Source organism: Heterocephalus glaber, unplaced genomic scaffold (assembly GCF_053883595.1).
Source record: "Heterocephalus glaber isolate CG9 unplaced genomic scaffold, H.glaber_assembly_v1.0 deba00001472, whole genome shotgun sequence".
NCBI classification, from domain to species: domain Eukaryota; kingdom Metazoa; phylum Chordata; class Mammalia; order Rodentia; family Bathyergidae; genus Heterocephalus; species Heterocephalus glaber.
The window spans coordinates 87,157,496-87,178,367 of record NW_028258315.1 but is presented as its reverse complement, the minus strand read 5'-3'; the positions used below and the strand labels follow the sequence as shown (position 1 = coordinate 87,178,367).

The window sequence follows — 20,872 nt, the reverse complement described above, 5'->3', positions numbered from 1 at the left end:
AAGCCATTTAGTCTTCAGAGATCCAAGAGAAAGCAGTGATGACAGAGGTGGTGGTGATAATAGGATTGAAGTGCCAGAAAAATCTAAGGGCTTTGTATGCCCATCTGGGCTACTGTGGGCTTAGAAATAGAAATACCTCTGTATTTCCTTGAAGTTCTGTTGAGAGGCTCCAATTCCAAAGAGACTGTGGAAGTCTCTGTGACCAGCTTTGACTCTGTAGTTTACTGCCATTCTACTTTCTCTAAATTGTTCATCAAGTTTTCTATTGGAGACTGTGAGTTCTGATTGTCAGAAGCATCTTAACTTTCAAAACACACCTCCATCCCAGACCATGGAAACAGCTGTTCATTTTCTTAGGTGCAACAATGATATTTGTGATTCTCCAGCCCGGGGGTATTCCTTCCCATCAATCTGTGCGTCTTCTGCCTTGGCTTTGGTGCCATCACTAGGCATGGCTATTTTGGGTTCTGGAGCCAGGCTGGAGCTGCTGCTGCTTTCTTATTTGATGTGTGGCGGGGGGGGGGGGGGGGTCTGTTATGGAGCTCTAGTTGCTGTTAGCATCTGGCATGTATGAAGTCTTAAGTTCAGTACCCACTACTGCCAGCTACCAGGTGTCCCTCCACATGTCCTACAGTTCCTCACACTCTTGCCAGCCCATTGAAACCAGAAGGAGCTTCATCCAGTCCTGTGGCCATCGTTTCCCCCAATTCTCACCCTTGCTGCCACAGTGCATATGCAATAATACAACCATGAACTATGTTCTTTTTGATAAACTTATACTCTTAAAAATATTACCTTAAGGTTATCTGGTAATTCAGAACGTCCTGCATAGCCAGGATTCATGGTTATAGCTACAAAACAGTTTGGATTGAGTTTAAGTTCTGTCCCTTCAAAAACAAACACTTCCAACTTCTGTTGAATGGCTCTCTGAATGCAAAGGATCTGTTGAGCTACCACTGACAACACTTCCAACTCAATACGATTAAATTCATCAAAGCAAGCCCAAGCACCGGAAGAAGCCAATCCTTTAAAAAACTAATGACAGAGGGAAGAGAAAGAGGATGAAAAAAGAAATTAAGATGTGTTATGTACATGTACTAACTCCACACAAGGAATGTAAACATTATATACTGCAAACATGTACTAATAAAAAAAAACTAGGGACAAGAAAAAAGTAAATGATTTTTCTTAGAAAGGGACATCACTTCTTAAATCAAATATTTAAACTTTTAAGTCAAAATCAAAAGTTTGACAAAAGCCCCAAGGATGAAAACATCGTCTTTATCCAATTCAAGTAATGCTTAAACCCCAAAAATACTTCTAATCTTTTAAAAGACTTTATTTAAAAAATGATACCATCACTATATACAACCCCAATAATATTTAAACATTAATTTGCTTCAATTTATCCAGTTCGACCTAACTTTGTAACATTTATTAACTCAGTAATTGAACTACCTTTCCCATTGCTAGATAATCTAACCCGTCTGAACAATTGAACACCACACACTGTACAGCAAGAGCTTTGGCCAAGTCCTTTGTAGTTTCAGTTTTTCCTGTGCCTGCTGGCCCTTCTGGAGCACCTCCAAGGTTTAAATAGAAGGCACCTATCTGCAAAGAAAAGAATATAATGAAAAGAAATCTATGATTAACTGGGAAAACACAACACACACACACACACACACACAGGCAACTGCTTACCAAATGGATCTATTCTTATCTGTTAATTCAGAGAAACGACTTGTTACAGTTTGGCTTTGGACTACTCCCCCAGTCTCATGTGTTGAAGCCCTGGAGCCCAGCTTGTGGTGCTATTGGAATGTGGTGAAAACTAGGACAGAGGGCCTAGTAGGAAGAGATGGGTAAACTGCAGGCATGCCTTTGAAGGATAGATATATTTTGTCTTTGGACCCATGGGAGTGTGTGAAATTTAACTTCTTTTAAAAAAATAGGACTAAGGGTTCAAGGCTGTGCCCATGGAAGAACATGGGGAATAAGGGAACTCTATATTTTCTGTTTAATTTGGCTATGAACCTAAAAGTAACCTAGTAAGTCTATATGAAAAATAAACCCTTGAAAATGATAAACATTTTTATGTTTATATTAAAAGCTCAATAGAGACTAAGTAAATAACACCAATAGCAATGATATTTTACCCACCTGAACTTTATAATGGATAATATACTACTAATTGCCCATTAATTTAATTGCTGGAAACCTCAGAAATTGCTCACAAATGTGTTCCCTTTATTATGGATACTAAATATACTAAAATGCAGTTTTTCAGTGCCTAGAGTTGTATTCAAGTGTTTAATTTGATTCCGATTTTATAATTCAAAGTAGTTAACTTCTGCCTTGCAAGTGTATCACAGCTTCTCACTTCACCAAGGTACCAGATATACAGATGTTTGAGTCATCTGCTCAACAAATATTTAGGGATAACTATGTATTTGTTCACTATTAGAGTAGAAAAAAGACAGACATACTCCCTGCCTTCAGGTAGCTTCCTGAAAAAAAATAGAGGGTTTGCTGAAATGTTTTATCAGAGACCTTTTGGTTTCCTACCCAAATACTCTTTACCAGGGCATTGCATTCATCTCTCCATTGTTGTGAGGCTTCACTGCAGCAAATAGCTCAGAGCTCCCCTTTTCTCCTAAGAACTCCCATCAGCTAATAGGAAATACCATATCAGCAAATAACTGGAAGCTTATGCATGCCCCTGTCCAGAGGTGACTAACCAATGACAAGAAAGGGGTACATAAGCCAGATCTCATTGCCTTAAAGCAGGAAAGTTCTGTGATGACATTCATATTCCAAACCTCCCCTGGAGATTGGCAACAGCTATACATAGGCTGAAACCATATCTTTGTTTAGTTTTTTTTTCTCCTGTCCCATTTTGCTGTCCTTGTTTCCTTATAGGTTCTTACTGAAAGTATTTCTTAAGGAACCATTTGCAGGGGAATCCTCCTTTCATCTTTGCTTCTAGAGAACTCAACTGAAGGCCTGGGGATTTAGCTCAGTGGTGCCACCACCTGCCTCACAAGCAGAAGGACCCGAGTTCAATCCCTGGTGCCAAAAAGAAAAAAAAAAAGAGAACTCAGCTGAAGATATTTTAGTTTTATTTACTCAGCATAAGTGGACTGATATTTATTGATGCCCTTCCTCTACTCCCACGTTGGGCTTCCAGACTGAGCAAAAATACAGAATGCCCTAGTGAAATTTAAATTTCAAATAAATACTAAATAATTAGTACTATAAGTATATCCTTTGCTATATTTAGGACACAGTAAAAATTACAATAATGTACCACATAATGTTTCAGTCAAAAATGGGCTGCATATAAGATGACATATCATACAGTCCATGTGTGTAGTAGGTTCTATCATCTAGTTTGCGAAAGCATGCTGTGATGTTTGCACAGTGACAAAATCACCTAATGATGCATTTCTCAAAACGTATCTCTATTGTTAAGTAATACACGACTGTATTTGTTTTTTACAATTTAGATTTACCTAGGAGTCCTGTATTTTATCTGGAAACCATATTCCAAGGATTTTAATAGTCATAGTTCTGTCTTCTTAGCTTCCCAACTGAGCCCCAACCTCAGCACCACTCCTTACATTTCAGCTCTCTGCTTCCTAGACAGCAGCACTAATATGAAGTTCTAAGACCCAAATGTACTTTTCTCATCCTCCTGTCATCTCTCTAGTACTCAACTGCAAAAACTGATATTATTTTCTGACACTCTGGTTTTATTTTTATATCTCCAGTCCCTTTTTTTCTAATCATTCTCAATAGAAGTGACTCATCCAAGAGTTTTATACAAGAGAAGTCAGAACACTCAAGTATGCTACAAAAGCATCTGAATAAATTTCATTACAATTTTACATAAAGAGAATTGGAGATTAGGAAGGGATAGCTGTATTCAAAATTACAAGTGTGACAATAAATGAAGATAAAAATATTATGCCACATCACAAAGGAATCTTTGTGTAAATTAAAATAATTTAAATGTATACCAATGTTCTGTAACATCTGTCAGTTAGAGGAGTAATGACAAGTCGAGGTGAGTTGCCAAGATATTCATAAGCATATTTTACATTGCAATTAATGATGTGAACACAAGCATTCTCATATTCCCAGTAATAACGAAGCTGGGCAAGCCACTGGAAATCAGTCTCATGTGAAACAGCTAGAAAATATAAAACACACAATCTTTAAATGGAAATAATTTGAAAAATAGGTATTTTATAATCTTCTATAACAAATATTAAAATAATGTTTCCTAGAAATATCATGCAAATGAAATTCTACTGAGAAAGACATACAGTATATGCCTTTGTTTCTAGAAACTATCAATATTTTACCTTTAATATTAAACAAATAGTCACATACCCATTTCAATCATGTCCATGACCACATCTCTAGCATGGACATCAATTGTAACCAAAGCCCCCAGAGTGATCCTGTTCTGCTTAGATAGCTTTCCTCTTACCAACTCTACAATATCATTTAGTTGATGCTGGAGTTCCTTATAGTACTTTTTTAATCCCTACAAAATAAGAAAGCAATTTGATTCATGTTTTATATTTACCTAAAACACGTATTTTATATATTTATTCAATTATAGCTTCATAACCTATCTCAATATAGAAATGAAATATAGAATACAGTGATTTTTATCTAACCTAGTAAAAAGAATTGCATAAGAATTGCATAATTTTAATGCTATATATAGAAATTGAGAATAGAATAGACATGCCGATCAAGAACTATAGATGAAAAAAAGAATGTTGTTTAAAAATCAAATAATGCTTTACCTCTGTTCCACCACTTATAACTTCTTGGGTCTCAGAAGTCCAGAACATTTGAGAAACACAAAGTACAACCTGGCCAGGCCACTCTCTAACCCAGTCTCTTCTCGCAGATTCTGGATAAGCCTAAATAATGAAAATGAATTTCTAAGTTCAAAAGACTGCAAGAGGAAAAAAAACCCTAAATGTATAACAATAAAAAAGTAAAATGTCTGCTATATTTGCAAGTCAGAATAACATTTAGTCATGAAACACTTTAAAAGATTATGTAAAAGACCTGAATAATGGGGTGATCACAAATACAGTTAATGTTTAAATAAAACATTTTATTATAGTAAAAGACACATTTCCATTAATCTCCCTCAAAATACTAAAAAAACTCCCTTTTGCTTTGAACACACTTATCCCATTGTTCTTGGCAATGTGTCTTTTACTGTAATAGGGTTTGTTTTGGGTTTTTTTGTTTTGAGACAGGGTCTCATTTTGTAGTTCAGGCTGGCCATTAACTTACGATATAGGCCAGGCTGGACTCCAGCTCACAGCAATTCTCCTGCCTCAGTCTCTCCAGTGCTGGGATTACAGTCATGTGCCACCACACCTGGCTTTGTAATAGGTTTTTAAAAATTTAAAACATTTATCATGTGTTTTGATCCCCCTTTGTACTTTTATAAATCATTATTCTAATTCTGAAATATAATTTAGTTATAAATTACATTTATTAATAAAATAAATGGAAAATGAGCATCAACATGTTAATTATGAGCTATCTCTGGACAGATTTGAATGTTGATTCTTCTGGAAGTTTATTTCTGTGATTTTTATGTTCCTTTGCTGTGGAAGTTGTCAAGTTTTTATATAAAATACATTTTCCTTCTATTATAATGAAAATATAAAGGTTTCATTAAACTGTAAAAATGAAGTCAAATGGATTATATATACTAATGCTAAGATTTAACTGAAAATACTATACAATCTAATAGAAAACTAAACTAGTAACTAGAAATCCTATATTATTTACCCATAGCTTTTCTAAAACAGTGCATGATCAGGTTACACAAATATTTATATATGCTCAACTATAAACCACTGAACAATCTGTTTTTGAGTTTATATGGTTTGTATCTAGATGTTCCCCCCAAGCCTCATGTGTTCATAGGTGGAGCTTTTCATAGGTGGATAGATCTGGAGTGTGTAATAATAAATTAATGGTGTGTGATAATTAAATTGGTTTAGCATAGTGTTGAGTATGGATAATGGGAAGTCCCAGACTGGGTGTGGGTGGTACCAGCCAATAGGCTGGTATCTTGGATAAAATATAAAAGGAAAGGGCCGGGGATTTAGCTCGTAGTTCTGTCGCCTGCCTTGCAAGCACATGGACCCAAGTTCAATCCCCAGTAGAAAAAAATATATGGAAAGATGGAAGACAGGCTGCTTCTTGGTGCCTTCTGCCTTCTTCCTGCTTGTCAAGGATTATTTCTCCTCTGTGATGCCCCTCTGCCATGCCACCTTGCCTTGGAACCAGCCAATTATGGATTGAAACCTCTATGAACTGTGAGCTAAAATAAGCCTTTGCTCCTTTAACTTGTGGGTGTCAGGTATTTTGTCCTAGCAATGAGAAAGTAACTAAGACAGAGTTTAAAGCATACTTTCACTTATTCCTAACAATGTTATATTTAAAAGGCATTTACACAGATTTGTGGAAGTCTTAATCACTAAAAAAAACCTTGCTTCAATAAAAATGATAACAGCAGATATAAAATTTTACAAAAGTTTAAAAAACTGAAAAATAATTTAAAAGTTGAAGATAAGGGAAACTATACTTTTAACAAATAGCAGCATGTTAGATATAAGAATGCTAAGGGAATAAAAGATATAGATACATATTATTTTAAAATGCTTATTACAGTATTTATAAATAAATGCAAATGATAAACTAGCCTAAGCTTTAAAGAAAGATGAGTAGCCATTGAGAGCTATTGCTAGGTATACAGAAAGGAAATTTTCTATACTAAGAAAATACTTTTGTGAACAATGTTAACACTTTCTATATGTTTTTAATCTGTTTGGAACCATAAATAATAAAAGAGAAAAAAATTAAAATTTATCTGGAAGAACACTGAAGCAGAACAAAAAAGCCACTTCAAGAAAATTAGATTATATTATTCTTTTTTTTGTTTTCCAGCACCGGGGATTGAACTCAGGACCTTGCACTTGCGAGGCAGGTGCGGCGCAGCTAAATCCTTGGCCCAAGATTATATTACTTTTGATGAAAGAAAAAAGCCACCTCACTCATGCAGTGAATTGCTGCATGTAAAGCTCCAAGGACTTTTTCAGATACTCATTTACTACATGACTGCTCCTTTCTGATCCTAACGGCAAAATTACATAAATACGTATCACTCAACATTAAGTTAATTGGAGCACATTAAGAGAGATAGATATAGTGCCCAAGTGTTATATTTCTTTCAAGTTTATTATATGTCCTTTAATGTTTGTTCATCTCATTTGGAGTATTTTAGTTATTGTGTAAAAACAGTAAATGAATTAGATCGTTCAACACCCAAGTTTGAGAAGGACTGACCTATAGATCAGCAAGTGTTGAAGGGTACAATTGTTTGCTTACTAGACATAGCCACTAACTACCTCAATTTTAACATACCTAAAATTAAATTCTTGATTTTCTCCAAGTCTCCACTAACCTATTTCTTTTGCAGACATTGCCGAAAAGTAAATACCACCCATATTCTTAAATCAGAAACCTTAAAGTAAATATTAAGACCTTCCCCTCCTCGATCTTGTATTCTACAACCAATTTATCACCAAGACCTATTGAAACTAACTATAAAATATATCTATAAGCTGTCTATGTTATTCCATATCTTGTGCCACTTGCCTAGTGCCAAACTTTCATCTTGGCTAATAAAAGGTTCTCCTAATTTTTTTTTTTTTTTTTGCTACCAGAAATTGAACTTGGGTCCTTGTGCTTGCAAGGCGGGTGGCTGAACCACTGAGCTAAATCCCCAGCCCAAGGTTTTCCTAATCTTGCGTTCCAGTTTTCCTCTCTCTCACTAATCCATTCTTTATACCACAGCCATAGTGGCATAAAAAATTAATCAGATTATGTTTTTCCCCCATTAAAATACTATTAGCCTTATACTGCATTTAAAATGAAATCTAGTCTCCTAACTTCCTTCCTTTCCAGCCTCATCTAACTTTACTTTCTGCTGCACTCACTTTACTCCAAACCAGTGGCTGGAGGTGGGGTGGGGTGGGGGCGGGGGTGGAGCTGGGGCTGGAGTTGGGGCTGAGGCTGGGGCTGGGTCCACCCCAGCAACACATTTTGGGGGCAGTATTATTGGCCAAAAGGAAAATTATATTATAAGAATTTACTCCATTTTAACACAACAAAGATTCAAATACATCAAAATATGAATGTTTTTCTCTATAATCATTTTAATTTTCTATTTAAGTAAGTTAACATATTCAGATGCTGGAGGGTGGCAAATTAAAGGACCGCCCCAAGTGGCATGAGTGCTAGCCATAGCACTGCTCCAAACACAATTGTCTTCTACTAGATTCTCATGATCCCCAGTTCTTTTTGATCCCAGGGCATTTATGCAGGATACCTACATGCTCTCTCACCTGCTCTTTACCTGGTTATTTCCTACTTATCTTTTAGATCTCAGTGTCCACATTACTTCCTCTAAAAGTCTATCACTGGAACCTCCTACATTCTAAATTAATATACCTTTTATTATTCTCATAATATTTTCTTTCATAATGGTTAATTATATATTATTATCAATACTTGCTAATATTGTAATAACAATGTTAGTAACAAAGAAGTAAAGAATACATTATTTAAAATAGCATGAACTTTAAGTATTAATTTACTGATACCTATTCAAAACCCTTAAAACACAGCATTTGCAGAATATGAGGTATACATTAAATCTTAGGAAACATACCAGCCTGGCTGCTGCAATCACATCATGAATACTTCGGAGCATTAGATCTTCTACTTGAATGAGCCACTTTTCTACAGCACCTCGTGCTGCAGATGTGGAAATAAGTTCAATCAGCTCCACTCGCTCACCTTCAGAGCTATACATGGCCTTAATGTCCAAACTGGGAAGGAACTCCAACTTAGCAATGCCCTCAAAGCACTTTTTTAAATGAGGCTGAACTCTATGTGGATCTTTGGTCTCTGACAAAATTTCTAACATTTCATCATTGGATAAGAAGAAAAAACTAGAGAAAAACATGCAAATACAAAAGTTTTAGTGGTAATTCATCACACATCAGAAAATGCTTCAAATTATGGCCCAATTAATTATCAACCCTACCGAGGGAAAAAAAGACGTTTCTTTTCAAGATACGCAGTAAGTCCTTTCAAAATTTTCTCCAAAAGGTCATTACAGGTCTGCAGTTTTTCCAATAAACCTGTTAAAGAAGTAGCAGCAAGAACCTGAAAGAGACATGTTCATATAAGAAACACATTAGATATAAGAACTAAGCATATGTCCAAAAGGTTAAAATTATAAAACTTTAATGAAATTTGCGTGAAACATCTTTTGTAATATAAAAAATATTCAATAAATCATAAATATTCTTACCCCCCAAAAAATATACTTATCCAAGGTGTGATAGTTAATTGTGATGTCAACTTGAATAAGAAACACTTAATGGATTGATTTAGCACAGTCCCAGGTGTGGATAATTGATTTACTGAAAAGACAAGACCCACCCTGGGTGTGGATGGCACCAACCAATAGGCTTGTAGCCTGGATGAAACAAAAAGAGAAAGAAAGAAGTCTCCCCTCTTGCTTCTTCGGAAGAGCTCCATTTTTCACCATCACCTTTGGACATCTGTCTCCAGGCTTCCAGCGCAGACTCTTCAGCCTTCTAATGTAGATCCTTCAGCTTCCTAATATGGATTTACACTGGATTCCACAGTGAGCTCTAGGCTTTCAACTTGTGACTGGATCCTCTGGCTCTCCAGCACCCAGAAGATGCCACTTTTGCATTCTTCAATCTGACTCTGCTGTCAGCCATTTGTAAGCCTACCTTGTAAATCCTTTATATACCGTGTTTGTGTGTATTTGTGTATATATACATAAATATATTAGTTACTTTTCTCATTGCTGAGACAAAATACTCAATACCCAAAGTGAAAGGGGGAAAGGTTTGTAGAGGTTTCAGTCCATAACTGGGGGGCTCCAAGGCAGGGTGGCATGGCAGACAGGGATCACAGAGGAGAAACAGTTCATGTCAGGCAGGATGTAGCAAAGCAACAAGGGTTGACCACAGCTCTTTCTCTCTTATATCTCATCCAGGCTACTTAGGGTGGGTAGCACTCACATCCTTAATCATAATACCCTTGATCCCAGCATTGCACCATGAATAGATCCTAGCATCACACATTCTAGATCTAGCCACCTCTGAAAAAGCCCCATCTATGACTGCATGAGGCCCTGGGGGACATCTAGGCACAAGACATAACATTCAGTCCCTGGCCCCCTAAAGACTCATGCACATCCCTTTATCCAAAGGGTATTTAGTAAAAGTTGCCAAAGTCCCAACAGTTTCAGCATTGCTGAAAAGTCTGAGTCCAAAGTCTCCTCTGAGATTTAAGGCAACCTCTGTACAAATGAAAAGGAAGTTAAACATTTCCAACATTCAATGGCACAAGATAGACATTTCCATTCCAAAAGTTACAGAGGGATAGTAAGGAATGGAAATAAAGCAAGATGAAAATTCAGCAGGGCAAACATTAAATCTCACAATTCCACTTCCAGCATCCTTGGCAAGTTTTGAACTCCAAAGGGATTGAGTGGCTCCACCCCTGTGGAATTTCTAGTGGTTATACGTCCCATGGCTTCTTTCTTTGGCTGGTTTTGCTTACTTCTTGCAGCTTTCCTTAGATGATCCACGTTCCTGGTTTCTCTAACCTTTTGGGGTCTCTACTGCAACTTTGGCTTCACACTCCCAGCTTCACACTGACCTCTCAGACCAGGTCTCCCAGGCCTTCTTCTGAAATCCGGGTAGAAGCCTTCCTGACCTCACAAATCTTGCATTCTGCATGCACCTAAAACTAGCACCATGTGGATGACGCCAAGGTCTGCTGCAAGCTGGAGCAGTACTAGGCTTCTTTCTCTCTTGGCTGTAGGGATCCAGTGCCTATGAACCAAATTCCAATGAACAACTTCCCTAGGCCATTGCCATTCTGGAACATGGTACTCTGGGGCTCTCTTCTCAAAGTAAAGACTTTTATGCTTGCAATTTTGGGGCTGCAAAGGGTGGGGTCCTGCTGTATCTTGTGATTCCCTCAGGCCATTTTTTCTATTCTCCTGTTCCTTCTTAGCAATCAAGATCTCCTAAGGCTCCATCTTTGCAGTCCACAGCTCTACTAGAGTTTTCTTTCTAGCCAAACTCAAAACATTTTAAATCATTCTGCTGGGCTCTTTGCTCGATTCTCAACATAAATCTGGCTAACCCCCCTACAGAAGCCATGCCACCACCTCAACATTGAAATTTCTTCTGCAAGATTAGTCTACTTCCCTTAATCTCAGTCTCACCCAAAGTCTCTGGGAACGAGCAAAATGCAGACAAACTTTCTGCCAAGCCATAACACACATCATCTGGAGTCCAACAGCCAATGTAGTCCTTCTTCCCAGCAAAAACTTCCCAAGGGTGGTCTTTATTGGCATCATTTCTGTCAGCATCCTAGTCTTCTTAGCTCTGACCAGAATCTCCCATCAAGTACAGCCTAAGGCATTCCAGCTATACTTTTTCAGCTGGCATCTCCAATCCTTTCCAAACTCTTCTCACAAGCCAGTTCCAAAGGTTCTTAAACCACATGGTCAGGTACAGTCACAGCAATGATCCCATTTCTCTGCTACCAAATTCTGTATCAGTCAGTGTATACTAGAGAAACAGATATAATACAAGATATACAAATATATAAAAATTGACAAGATTGGCTTACAGTGACCACCCCCCGAGTCAGATGTGGAAGAGTGCAGAGGGTCTGACTACACACTGGAGATCTGATAGATCCAGTCAAAGCTCTGGAGCTCACTGTAGTGTTCTGTGCAGGTCCACTTCACGAGGCCCACTGGTCTGTGCCGGAAGGCTGAAGGATCTGCAGTGGAGGAGGCTGAAGAGTCTGCACTGGAAACCATGAGATGATGTCCAAGGTGAAGGTGAAGATTGGAGCTCCTCCAAAGAAACAGAAGCAGATCTGTCCTGCATTTCCCCTTTATACCATCCAGGCAACAAGCCCCCCTAAGGTGGCTTTTTCACACCCTAAGGTGTGGAATTGCTGAGCCAATTTAGTTGAGCTTCTCTTACTCAAGTTGACACAATCAATCAACCATCACAATATATATGTAATTAAACCTATTTCTATAATGAACCCTAAATGATACACACAAGGACACTAGAGCAGTTATGATCATCATATATGTTTTTATTTCTCCTGTATCTTTTTGAATGATGTAGGAAAAGTCTGTTAGGTTGATGTGTGACTTAATTTTTATTTTCACAACTATGAACCATAAACTTAGCAGTCTACAGAAGGAATTGGCCAACTACATACTAACAGCCAAATCCAGCCTGTTGCCAATTTTCATATGGCCCATGAGCTAAGAATTATTTTTATACTTTTAAGTTTTAAAAAATCAAAAAATAATATTTCATGATACACAAAAATGTGTGTCCATAAAACAAATTTCATTATTGCCCTTTCATTTACATATTATCTCTGACTGCTTTCTTACTACAATGACAGGAAAAACTCTGTCTCACAAACCTAAAATATTTACTATTTGACCCACCACAGAAAAATCTGGCAACATCTGATCTACAAGAAATCATTTATTGAGCCAGAGATTTAGCTCAGTGGTGCTATCCCTGCCTCACAAGCTCAAGTTCCTGAGTCCCATCCCCTGAATGAAGGAAAAAAAAATAAAGCAAAGGAAATCATTTATCACAAACCTTGTAAAGTCAACAGGTAAGACAAAAATTCTTGAAATTTATAAATTTCACTATATTACTGATTCTCAATAAGTCTAGCACTTTGAAACGAATTGTTATTTAAGTTAAATACTAGATTTTTAAAAGATGAATATTTATTATCTGTGTTACTACACATATAAAAATACGTGTATTTTAACATTAAAATTACATGCAACAAGGTGTCATACTCACTAGGAGAAACACATAGGCTTGAGACCAACTGAGAGTAGATTCTTTTTTCCCCTTCATTGCATATAGAAAGTCATGTGAACTAATCCCTCTCCCTGTTTTATTTATCTATTTATTTTGTGAGGAAGGAAGCAGTGATTGTATGTACACAGTAGAAGACAAATGAATTAAATGTACATGTGAAGTAGCTCTACTACATATACCAAAAAGTTATACATAATATATGTTACAAACTGAAAAGTAAAATTATTTAATAATTTTATATTTTCTTATATTTTTCTGAACTTTCTATTTTGCAAACAAGGAGTAGGCTTTCTTTTCATAATCAGAAAAAAAGTAGTCCAATGCTTTAATATCCAAAAACAAAGGTTCACCTACTGAAAGAGAGAAAACAAACATTTCACCTTTGGATCTTTTGCACAAAATTTCATAATATCTCTCCAGTGTCTGTCTACTGTATGAAACTGACATCCTTCTTCTGGCATCTGTTGCATAATGTCCTCAGAATAAAAGATGGGCTCTAAGTAGAGCCACTGAGCTTGTACTTTTAACCATTCATCAATTGTTTCTTGTATTCGAATCAGATGGTCCTCCCAGGCCTTAATGAAAAGCATATTGTAGTAAATTCTAGTTGTTAAAGAAAAGTTAAAAATCACAGAAAAAATGTATTTAAAATTTTACTATCTTTTTTGTATTAATTCAAATAGTTTACAGCTTATGGTTATTTATGGATATCTCACAAAGGCTCAGATAAACTCTAGGAGGTCTAAAGTTTTCCTAAATCATTGGAACTCACATTTGGAAGTGACTGTAATGTTACTTAACCCACTTTCCTAAACTCTAAGGGGAACCACCCCAAATCCCCCCCAAATATAGCTAGCTATCTCTATGTGAGTGAGTGGTTATCAACCATATGTTTTTCCTCCCACTCCACGGAACATTTGACAGTGGAGATATTTTCATTTATCAGAGCCAACAATGGAGGATGGAGGATGGAAATACTGTTAATGTTCTACAGTATACAGGACAGCCCCCATAACAAAAAATTCCTCATCCTGGGCTGGGGATTTAACTCAGTGGTGCTGCCTGCCTCACAAGTGTAAAGTCGCAAGTTCGATCCCCAGTACCAAAAAAGAATACTCATCCCAAAATATCAACAGTTCCATGTTGTGGAATCCTGCTCTACATCAATGCAATTTGGAGAGAAAAGAAAGGGAAAAGGAAAAGAAAAATTGAAAAGAATTTTAAAAAACAAGCTCCCTTATTCTCACACATTGCCTAGACTTAATAAGATAATTTTATTAGCTGAAGACTATATAATCTCTTTCCATTGTTCTTAAATACTGTATGTGGCATGAAATCCTATGTATCAAGAAATTAGACCTCTCATCTTCTTTTAAAGCTCTAACAGAGCATTTTAAATTTGTTTTTTAAGTTCCTCTTGTTACATAAGAACTTTCTATAAAAGACATCCGATCCTATTAGGATAACTCAGCAGGCCCATTTCATAGGAAATATCCAACATCATATTCTCTTGGAAGACCACTACTCTTTGTTTTGCCAAATAAAGGCAACCAAAATCTTTAATAAAGTGCTATTTATGCTCAAATTAAATATTCTATATTGTAAACATATGAAAACATCATAATGTACAACACACACACATATATATAGTTATTAGTTGTCAATTAAAAATAAAATCAAATAAAAATTGTAGCTGGTGAAAAAAACTACCTTGATTTGAATCCCAGCTCTGTCATTTATTAACTAGGTTAACTTGGGCAAATTAGGTATCCTCCTGTGTCTTGGTTTCTTTGCCCATTTATATAAATAATAACAGTGCCTACCTTAAAGGTCTGCTGTGAGAATTAAATTGGTTAATAAATGTAAAGCCCATAGAGCAGTATCTGGCTTATAGTTAAAAATCAATCAGTATTAGGCAAACAATAGAGTTGTCTTTTCCCCAATTTATAGAACCCCCAGTTACTTTTTTTTTTTTTAGTACCAGGGATTGAACTCACAACCTTGCACTTCTGAGGCAGGCGCAGTACCACTAAGCTAAATCCCCAGCCCCAGTTAACTTTTGATACTATCTATTATTAGTTGCTGGACAGAAACTTACAAGGTTAAGCATCTGTGCTCCCCCCCTACACCCCATGGAGGTCCTGACTGCTAACACCCTTTCCTTCCAAGTTGTTTATTTTAGATAAGATCTCCCAGAGAAAACCACAGGAACTGCATTAAACCAGCTAAGGCTACCCAGTTCCTTTTCTAGGTGACATAGAATAAACTTTGCTCGTTATAATCTTGTTAGAATGCTAAATTCTCTGCATGGTAGGAGGGGACTACTGTCTACTATCTTTGAACATGCAATGTATGAGAACAAACATGATTTCTAACCCTGCTCAGCAATGTGCCCACCATGACAAGTTTCTCCAGTATGAATATGTATGGTTTCCCCAGTAAAAATCCCTTGCTTCCTTTACTCAGGGAGACACTGCTTTGGGAGTTATCCTCATGTCTCCTTACTTGATGAAAGTATTACACCTTTTTCAGTCTTAAATCTCCTGGTAGTGTTTTATTGACTGCACTCACCAAAGGGCAAAACCATTGTGCTCAGTTACACCATGAAGCTGTTAATTACCATTATTCGTATGCTTTCTATAATTACCCACATCACCTATAAAGATAGAAAATAATCTTGGAGTCTCAAATAGCATTTGTTTTTCTCATGGGGACAATAATTCATTAATTACTCTAAAAGAAAGTCATACCAGTTGTTTAAATATAATTAAAGAACCATATTTACAACTTTACTACATGTTACAAGAATACACCATGAAAGAGGATCTAGGCCAGTGATGGCGAATCTTTTAGAGACCGAGTGCCCAAACTGCAACCCCAAATCCACTTATCACAAAGTGCCAACACTGCAATTAAACCTGAATACTGAGGTTTTAGTTTAGAAAAAACAACTGTTATCTGATGCTTGGGCAACTTGGCTCGCATAGTGTCAGAGAGGGCTCTGCGTGCCCACTGTGGTACACATGCCATATGTTCACCACCACTGGTCTAGGCTTTCTCAAGTTAGAAATAATACCAACTGTGGCTGAGGGTGTAGCTCAGTGATAAGGGCGTGTGTTTAACATGTATGGGTCCCCTAGGTTCAATCCCCATCACCAGAAAAGGAAAGAAAAAGAGGGGGAAAGGAAGGGGAGGAGAGGGGAGGGGAGAGGAAAGAAAAAAAAGGGAAGGGGGACAGACAGGGAAATAATAGGATGAAGGCCTCAGTAAGCTTTTTGGCTAACTCGATCTTGTATGTAAAGTCCTCTTAACAAACCTGTAAATTCTTCTGACAGGACAAAGAAAACTAAATGAAATTCACTTAAGAATCTGCACTGAAAAAAAAAAAGAATCTGCACTGAGAGATGGTACCTGGGGTGGAACCCTAGGGCCTAAAATAGCCAATCAGATTATTATAAATTTGGGGAGGGGGTCCTAACACCCAGTATAAAGCACTAAGAATAAAAGGCCCTCCAGCACTGGACATGGTGATATGAGCCTGTAATCCAACAGTTGGGACCCTGAGGCAGGACTTCAAGTTCAAAGACAGCCTAGAGTTCAAAGCCCAGCCCAAACTACCTAGCAAGACCTTGTCTCAAAGGGAATGTGGAGGCTGGGTCCTCCATCTTTCCAGAGCCCCCTAATCTTTATTTTTTGGTATCAGGGATCGAATTCGGGACCTTGTGCTTGCGAGGCAGCTCCAAGACCCCCCAATCTTTTGTTTTTAATTCTTTTATTGGTACATTTTAGGTATACAATATGTTTACATTTAGCATTGGGTGCTTGTACCTGTACATGATGAAGCTTGGTTCTTATTTTTTCTCCATAACCTGTGCACCCTTCACCCCCTCCACCCTTCCCTATTTACATAGATTTCATTTCCTTTTTTTTTTCTTTTCTCATAATTTTTCCTTTCCCTTTTTCCCTTTCCCCTTCCCCTCCCACCACCCCTACACCTTTGGACCTTTTCCTATTTCAAATTATCAATTATTCATTTTAATCATTTTAATCCTTATTTACACTTTCAGTTTCTCACACTAGAGAAACTATTTGGTATTTACACATGTGTGTCCTATTTATTTCACTTAAGAGTATGGCCTCAATGTGCATCCATTTAGCTATAAATGTCTCTAGTTTCTTGTTCTTTATGGTTGAGTAGTACTCCATTTTATACAAAAAACCACATCTTCTTTATCCAGTTTCCAGGTGATGGGCACTGGGGCTGTTTCCAAGCTTTAGCTATTACAAACTGTGCCACTATAAACATGGGTGCACATATATCACTGTGGTATGATTCTTTTAATTCTTTGGGGAAGATATCCAGCAGGGGAACAGCTGGGTCAAATGGGACCTGTAGTTCTAGTTCTTTGAGGTATCTCCATACTGATTTCCACAGTGGTTGCACCAGTCTGCACTCCCACCAGCAATGGAGAAGGGTTCCTTTCTCCCCACACCCCCGCCAGCATTTGTTATTGGTTGATTTCTTGATAGCAGCCATTCTTTGTGGGGTGAGGTGGAATCTCAGCGTTGTTTTCATCTGCATCTCTCAAATGACCAGTGATGTTGAACATTTTTTCATATATTTATTTGCTGTTTTTACTTCTTTGTCTGAGAAATGTCTGTTCATTTCAGACACCAATTTTTGCAGTGAAGACCCCCCAATCTTATCTATCAAGGTAGCTATCTCTTTTCCCCCTTTCCAGTAAAGTATCCAATAAAATGTCTTCCTTTCTTTAAACTTTAGAACTCTACGGTTTTTGTTTTGTTTTTTTGGTACCAGGGATCGAACTGTGGACCTTGCGCTTACAAGGCAGGCGGTGGCACCACTGAGCTAAATCCCTGGCCCTAGAACTCTAATTTTTTATTGATATGAAGTTTACAAATCCTGGAAAGCTGCCGACTCACCCTCCTCCCCTACCTTCCACACATCCTCCCGACCCCCGCAAAAAGAAAAGAAACAATATAAACTTTTTTTTAAGTCTATCACGGTCACTAGGGAAAATTTTAATAAAACATAATTTTCTTTTCAAAATCACTGATGTCTCAGATCTATTATATATATTTCCATGTTAACTTAAAAATATTTGTTCCTATATTTCACCTGATAAAATATCAAGGGTATAGTTTTATGATTTGAAAAACATTTTAAAAGGTACTTGGTAAATGGATTTATTTCCAAGAAAGTATTATATATGTAATGAAATTAAGACTTGTATAAATGACCAAGAGCTGCCTATCACATTTAACATACCTTGATCTCTTTTTCAAATGGCTTGATAAAAGGCGAGCCTCTCATTGTCTGAGTTTTTATAAGCTGATCGTCAAGGATTGCTTGAATCTCATCTACTGTAGAAAGAATATAGACTCCAGTATCACGATACAGACTTATATGAAAAGAAATAGCATCCCAAGTTCCGATCATTGTATGCATGCCTTTCTCTAAAGAAAATTCCTGAAAAGGAGAAATAAAGAATAGCACAGTGGGTTAAAAAAGGAACTTATTTACTATATTGGCTTTTCCTAGATAGTTCAATAAACATTTAGTAAATTACACTATCATTTCTTTAAGATATTTTGTGACTATATAATACATTTTTGTTAGAAAGGGTTATTTCATAATTTAAAACTTCCTATGAAGAATGTAGCTGTTAAAAATCCACTTATGGACTGGGGATTTAGCTCAGTGGTTCCGGTGACTGCCTTGCAAGTGCAAGGACCTGAGTTCGATCTCCAGTACCAAAAAAAAAAAAATTCACTTATGAAAACTACTGCTCTAAGTATTAAATTAAAATGGACAAGTGAATAAAATTCTTGTTGGATTTTTTCTGAAGGAGCCTTTCTGCATGTAGTGGGTAGTCTGAAAATACTTTCTATGTATCTGAAGAACCCTCACTCTAGAGCCATACTTACTTTCTAGAATCCCACCCCACATTGAATGCCATACATATATAAATATCCAGGAGTCTTGGAATAACTATGTATTAACAGTAGTATATCAGGAGGATGTGGCAGAATTACAAAGAAGTCAAAGGGGCCATTTCTAGTCTGGATTCAGGATAAGCAAGCACATGCTTTGTGTGTGAAAAAGAGTAACCTTTGGTCACACACACACTCCTACACACTGTTATTCAGTACTCTGCACCTTTAACCACAATTCTCCTTCCACTACTCTTCAGTACTATATACATTCCACCACAACAAAAACTATTATTTTTAGATCAACAAACTCATCAAATAAAGAATTTCAAATGTGGTTGTTTTGTTTTTGTCTTTCAGTACTGGGGACTGAACCCAGGACTTCTGCACTGAGCTACAACCCCAGGCCTTTAAAAAAAAATTTTTTTTTTTTCGGTACCGATCAAACTCAGGACCTTGCACTTGCAAGGCAGGTATGCTGCCACTGAGCTAAATCACTGGGCCCCTTTAAAAAATTTTTTTAATTCTGAGAAAGAGTCTCACACTACGCTGCCCAGGTTAGGCTCAAACTAGCACTCTTCCTGCATCAACCTGCCAGAGTGCTATTGATCTTTATGATTACCTTGCTTGCACCTGAACTTATCACTTCAAATTTATCCAAGTATGGAGTAAGGTTTAATTTTAAAACTTTTCTCAGTGTAGTTCCAGAGTCTGGAGTCAAGTCATAGCCTACAATTTCTGACATCTGTTTCCAGTGACGAGCTCTCATTCCTGGATTGCACAGAATGGAGACAGTAGGAATATAGTCCTAATGGTAAAAAACATAAACAATAATATCATTTGACTTCTATAAACAGAGATTCTATAGACAAAACTTTGATAGCATGATGATTACATGTCTTCAAATTATTTAATATATTTATATGGGTACAACAAAAGAGTCAAATAGGAGGAAAAAAACTAACAAAATGATCTTTAAATTCATTTACAAAAATAAATGTAAAAAAGACAAGAAAATTATAAAAATAAAAAAGAATGAGGGGTAAATGTTCTGTAAGATATTAAAGTATATAAAGTACAAAAATTAAAGATCAAGAGATGGAGGAAGGGGGGACAAGGGGAGGAAAAGGGGATGGAACAAGAAATTCAGATGAGTTAGGTACCTGTACCAAATCCATACAAGGAATGTAATCATTATATACCGTAAACATGTATGATAAAGAAAAACAGTTTCCAAGGAAAAAAAGAAATTGAAAGTTGATATATATACTATATATACCATATGTGGAAATATATGCGGAAATATATGTAGAAATATACATTCATTGGTACATTTTAGGCACACATAATAACACTCATCATAGATAATTTGCACCTATACATACATGATCCATTCTGCTTCTTTTTCCCTTTCCCCTCCCTATGTATAAAAGCTTTGTTTCCACTTTTTCTTTCTATTTTCACATTTTTTTCTTGTCCTTTCCTTCCTTTCTCTGTCCCTCCTCCCTGGTTCCCCTTCCTATTTGAACATTTTCTTCCTATTTCCCAATGTCTATTATATATTTTAATTTTTATTTCCACTTTCAGTTTCTCACTAGAGCAACAATGCAGTATTTAAACATGTGTGTCCCATTTATTTCACTTAAGAGTATGGTCTCAAGGTCCATCCATTTAGCTATAAATGTCTGAAGCTCATCCTTCTTTATGGAAGAGTAGTACTCCATTGTATAAATAAAACCCCATATTTTCTTTATCCACTGGTCAGTTGATGGGCATTTGGGCTGTTTCTAAGATTCAGCTATTACAAACTGTGCTGCTATAAACATTGGTGTGCATATATCTATGTGGTATGATGCTTTTACTAGTTTTGG

The 20,872-nt window shown here is 36.8% G+C and overlaps 1 protein-coding gene across 15 annotated transcripts in view; it reads right to left on the bottom strand.

Moving 5' to 3' along the window:
* Dnah12 (dynein axonemal heavy chain 12) overlaps positions 1-20,872 on the bottom strand; it is a 277,734-nt gene that overhangs the window by 195,957 nt on the left and 60,905 nt on the right. For 14 of the 15 annotated variants that reach the window (XM_087182321.1, XM_087182331.1, XM_087182327.1 and 11 more), the window contains 10 exons: positions 19,624-19,809; positions 18,337-18,537; positions 13,427-13,621; positions 9,161-9,282; positions 8,783-9,065; positions 4,821-4,940; positions 4,396-4,552; positions 4,020-4,192; positions 1,459-1,611; positions 796-1,035 (listed from right to left, as the gene is read on the bottom strand). In XM_087182321.1, the coding sequence (XP_087038447.1) occupies positions 796-1,035; positions 1,459-1,611; positions 4,020-4,192; positions 4,396-4,552; positions 4,821-4,940; positions 8,783-9,065; positions 9,161-9,282; positions 13,427-13,621; positions 18,337-18,537; positions 19,624-19,809 (1,830 nt within the window). The remainder of the gene's footprint in view (positions 1-795; positions 1,036-1,458; positions 1,612-4,019; positions 4,193-4,395; positions 4,553-4,820; positions 4,941-8,782; positions 9,066-9,160; positions 9,283-13,426; positions 13,622-18,336; positions 18,538-19,623; positions 19,810-20,872) is intronic. The other variant, XM_087182333.1, reaches the window with a different exon arrangement.